A 5,148-nucleotide genomic window follows, 5' to 3' on the forward strand; every position below is an offset into this window, starting at 1 on the left:
ATTGGCAACTGAGATGGCTTCACACAAGCAACCTAATATATTGCCTCCTTGATTCTGAGCCTGAACTTACGATTAATGTTGGCTAACGATTATTTAGGACATTCATGATAATCGTTGAATGGCTACAAAGTTTTAAACTATTTATAGGATCCTATAAAAGCCACTTTTGGTGGTGTTTTAATTGCTATTCTATGTAGCTGTTATGTTGTTTACTTCATATGTGGGCAGTGATAAATGAGTTTTGGCATTGCAGTCATAACTTTTGAGCTCATCTGTTTATGTTTTAATGTTTTATTGTCAGTTGTTTTGGCCATGGGTGCCTTTGCTTTCCGGTCACTTGAATCTTATTTCTGGGCTATGATGATGATTTGTTATTAGGAATGGTAACGTTTGCTGCAACTTTGACCGTTATCTGAGCCTCAAACGTTTACAGGCCTTTCTTTGGCCCCAAGTGTCGAAGAAGTCAACCACTGATGTTTGGAGAAAAATGAAGAAGATGATTGTGTTTTGATTGTGTTTTGTTTCTTTAGTATTATGTGTAGATGAATAAATCATGATGGCCCGAATAAAGTTCGAAACTTGAAACCATGGTTTCATATTAAGAAATCTCGAGTTTTGACAGCTATGATTTTTCTCTCTTTTGGAGGAAATTTAATGTGTGGTTTTGACTATTGTGTACACTTTTGCATTTGATGATGGTTGTAATTAAACTTTTAATATTTTTATGCTAGATTTTAGATGTTTTGTTACTGTAGTGTATTAACATTTGAGAATCAAATGAAGACTCTTGAATGAAATGATAAATGGTATGAACTTTTTACTGTTTTTATTATATTGAGAATCTCTTACTTGATGTTAGTAATCAACGTACGTGAAATCTGGCAACACCTTCACACCATCTGGCAACACCTTCACACCAACCCAGCGCAATGCACGGGTACTTAACACTAGTTATTATTAATTTTTATGTAGCAACTCGGACACTTGTTTACTTTCTATTACTGAATTATACCAATAGAATAATCTACCACATTATCATGAATTAAACCCGGACCTTTTTAAAAGACACGAGTCTTTATCTTCAACCAAAGCTAAAATGACAAACCCGAATTTAATCACTTTTGTTTCCCACTTTGAAACCACTGCTTTAAAAGAGTATTCACATCCTACTCTCTAAATCCATATTGTCTCTACATTATACAGAAAATTGTAAGAAAGTATCTAATTTACCCGATATTCCATTCTCTAAAATAGAGAAGGGATCCTGATACGATCCTACAATAAAAATATTATTATTATTATTATTAAAGTTTATCTTTTATTTAGTTTTCATTTCATTGTAGTCAAAATATGTTTCCTTATTATTTATCTTTTTTTATTATTATGTCTTTTGTTTTCCTATATATTGTAATCTTTGTTTGAGAAAAAGAATAAGAAAGAATTATTATTTTGGGTCTCTTTTCTCTTCTTCTGTTGTGTTCTTGGAAGATTGACGGTTGTCTCGAATAAACCGTAACAGATCCTATCAACTTGTTCCGACATAAGATAATAAGCTCATAAGCTTGATTTTATTTCACAGTCAAGAAACAAAAGAAGAGTTACGTCTCCAAGTTCAACTGTAGTATCCGTCCCCTCGTATCACTTATATTGTCCACTTTATATATACACGAAGAGCTCATGGATTTGTTTTTAATTTTCAGGTGAAAACTTTCCAGGAGGTCAACATCATGCTACTATTCTCACCTAATCACGCTTAATTGTAGTGTTTTCATCTCATCACTAACATTAAGCCCAAAACGTGTTGGTGATTTAAGAGGCATGATATTCACTTAAGAAGCAAGAATCTCTCATGTCCATGTAGATTTAGGGAGTGAAGCATTGTCAAACCAATATACCCAACAAACATTGTCTTTAGGTGTAGTCATTTGATTTGGTAATAGTAACAAAAAAAATAATAAATATGGTTTAAATAAGTTAAACTCTTAGAGGCACAAGTTTATATATAGGATGTAAGAGGTTTTAAAAATTAAACAAATTTTAGACAAAGATATATTAATATGTTACATGCTAAATTATATAAGGAGAGATAGATGATACGTGGGATGTGAAGGATATAATACCAGATACACTAGACATTAAAAAAATAAAAAAATTGATTACAATAATCAATTTTTTTTTTCCATTATCACATGTCATTGGGGTTTACCGGTCACACACGATTAATTTAAAAACAGGTAGTCATTGGGGTCATTTGCAAGCAACCATGAAGAAGCCGGAACTTGTTTTCATACCTTTGGCTGCCTCCAGTCATCTAACAGGATCCATACAGTTTGCAAAGAGTTTGCTAGATCAAGATGAACACTTATCAATTACAGTTTGCAAAGAGTTTGCTAGATCAAGATGAACACTTATCAATTACAGTCCTTATTATCCTCTTACCCCCTCAAACAGATCTTGATCCATACACCAAGTCAATTGTTTCTTCAAATAGCAACATAAAGTTCATCATCATCCCTCCTGCTATCACTAGCCATATTCCGCAACCCTTTTCGTCGTCTATATGCATCGAAATGTTTGTACACCGCGTGTGTGAGAGCCATAAACCTCAAGTCGAACTAGCGATCAAGGACTTAGTATTGGATGAATCAACACAACTTGTTGGAGTTGTACTTGATATGTTCTCTAGTTGCATGATTGATGTAGCTAACAAGTTCAAGGTTCCTTCCTATATGTTTTGTTCCTTTAGCACAGCTTATCTTGGATTTCTGCTTCATCTCCCGGATCGCCACAACCAAGTGGGAGATAACTTTCATCCTTCTGATTCTGACTCGGTTATACCGAGTTTCCAGAATCATGTTCCTGCGAATGTGCTTCCGGGTGCTGTGTTTGACAAAAGTGGAGGTGGGTATGAATCCTATGTTTATTTTGGTACCAGGTTCAAGGAATGCAAAGGATTTATCGTAAATTCATTTGCTGAGGTTGAACCGTACGCTTTATATTCGATTGTAACACCACCAAATGTGTACCCGGTTGGACCTTTGATTGAATTCAAAAACCGTAATGATTCGAGTGGCTCGACTAAGTCTGAGATCAAGAACTGGCTGGACAATCAACCTCTGAAGTCAGTCCTCTTCTTGTGCTTTGGGACTATGGGTATGTTAAGATTTAATGAACTGAAACAAGTTAAATACCATTTTAGTCCTGTGTTTTTACCCAAATAACTATCATAGTATAAAATTTAAAATTTACTTTCTTTTATTAAATTGTTTCAATTTTTATCAATTGAAAATGAAAAAATTATCACACGTCAACTTCTGGACTAAAATAGTTATTTTGATCAAATCACAGATTTAATTTAATATTTTTTTACCAAAAAAAAATAAATAAATAAAAGATTTAATGGGTGAAAAAAAAATTTTAATATTTAAATTTTAATTTATTTAATCAATTCATATTAATTGAAAATGAAAAAAAATAAAATAAATGGATTTAGTGGGCTAGACTACAACTGATAGGAATATAAAAATATTGGATTAAAAATCCACATGTAAACTTCTGGATTAATATAGTTATTTGGGTTAAATCATATATATAAATTAAAATTAAAATTTTACTATTATTAATCAAATGTTGAAAAAAAATGCATGGGTTTGTGGGCCAGGCTACAATTGATACGAAAATAAATATATTATATAACTCACTATAATAATCACATTAATTCTGAGCTAAAATAGTTATTTGGGTCAAATTAATTTGATATTACCTACAACTATAATAACTATCTACGTACATTAGTCAAACGGTATTGGACCTAGTTAGCTGTATTAAGGTGCATGTCTAAATTAATTTAACGACAGTTAACTGTAGAAAAAGAAAAAAACTTCTATATGAATACTGTTTTAATTAATAGTACTTCGGGTTGTTGATATTCTTAACAGGGTATTTTAATGAATCCCAGCTAGCGCAGATAGCTATTGCACTCGAGCGGAGTGGTCATCGGTTCTTGTGGTCCATACGGCAACCACCGAGAGACGGAAATGTGGCCACAAGTGACTACACAAACGTGCAAAAGGTCCTGCCAGATGGGTTTTTAGAAAGAGTGAAAGAGAGAGGGATGGTTTGTGGCTGGGCACCACAAGCCGAAGTACTGGCCCATGGTGCGGTCAAAGGGTTTGTGTCTCATTGTGGCTGGAACTCTGTCTTGGAGAGCTTATGGTATAATGTCCCTATTGCTACATGGCCACTGCATGCAGAACAACAGTTGAATGCGTTTTTGCTGGTGAAGGAGTTGGAACTGGCTGTGGAGTTGAGTTTGAGTTACAGAAGTCATGGGAGCGAGTTGGTGATGGCGGATCAGATCGAGAGAGCCATAAATTCCTTAATGAATGATGCAAACCCTGTGAGGGAGAAAGTGAAGGATATAAGTGAGAAAGGAAGGAATGCAATGATAAAAGGTGGATCCTCATTTGTTACATTAGAGAAATTGGTTCAAGATATGCTACAAAACATTAACAAGTCAGAGCAGTAACGCGCTACGGTGTTTGGAAGTTACAAACGCATGATCGGTTTCATCTTACCGACAATCAGACAAAAACACACCGATTACAAATATGTTATATGTATTCATTTAACATATTGATCATGTTTCATCATCCATGTATTGTTTTTGATTGTTTGTTTGATTTCTGGAAATACAAATATGTTATATGTATTCATTTATGTAAGTGTTTGTTTTTATTTTACATTCAATTGATCATGTTTCATCATCCATGTTCCTGGAGATATACCACTAACCGACACTCAGAGCAACGGACGTTCGTTTGCAATAAAAAATAAAGAAAGAAAGAAAAACAATACGGGGCCGTCTTTAGTGTTGTACGATCTAACGATTAATTCAGTTTCGGTTAAGTTAATCGGAATTTTTGTTCACGCCTAGTTTGTATAAGCATGAATACTTAAAATTCCATTAAAATATCGATAAACAAACAAACGCAACCAATATAATCTGATCGATAATAAACCAAAAGAAAAAAAGAAAAGAAAACTCAACGTTAAAAGAATCATCCATTCCTAAACCCCACTGCCACCGACACTCTCTTCCGCCGCCCACACTCCACCATTGGCTCGCCCAACACGATCGTCGACTAA

At 34.1% G+C, this 5,148-nt stretch overlaps 1 protein-coding gene across 1 annotated transcript; it reads left to right on the forward strand.

Moving 5' to 3' along the window:
- Nucleotides 1-2,206: 2,206 nt before the first annotated feature.
- LOC143597891 (anthocyanidin 3-O-glucosyltransferase 2-like) lies at nucleotides 2,207-4,563 on the forward strand. Its single transcript, XM_077076269.1, has 3 exons — nucleotides 2,207-2,332; nucleotides 2,376-3,153; nucleotides 3,939-4,563. Exons 1-3 carry the CDS (start codon nucleotides 2,264-2,266, stop codon nucleotides 4,526-4,528), a joined length of 1,437 nt encoding a protein of 478 aa, XP_076932384.1. The 5' UTR covers nucleotides 2,207-2,263; the 3' UTR covers nucleotides 4,529-4,563.
- Nucleotides 4,564-5,148: the final 585 nt, after the last annotated feature.

The sequence above is a fragment of the Bidens hawaiensis genome, unplaced genomic scaffold (genome assembly GCF_021521415.1).
Source record: "Bidens hawaiensis isolate Kalapana, Puna unplaced genomic scaffold, B.hawaiensis_p1.1 tig00049216_1, whole genome shotgun sequence".
Taxonomy (NCBI): Eukaryota; Viridiplantae; Streptophyta; class Magnoliopsida; order Asterales; family Asteraceae; genus Bidens; species Bidens hawaiensis.

What these genes read in the sequence shown, in the direction of transcription:
- LOC143597891 (XM_077076269.1), top strand. Translation starts at nt 2,264, where the DNA reads ATGAAGAAGCCGGAACTTGTTTTCATACCTTTGGCTGCCTCCAGTCAT. An exon ending in TAACAGGATCCATACAGTTT is followed by an intron (nt 2,333 to 2,375) that starts GCAAAGAGTTTG and finishes TATCAATTACAG; the next exon opens with TTTGCAAAGAGTTTGCTAGA. An exon ending in CTTGTGCTTTGGGACTATGG is followed by an intron (nt 3,154 to 3,938) that starts GTATGTTAAGAT and finishes TATTCTTAACAG; the next exon opens with GGTATTTTAATGAATCCCAG.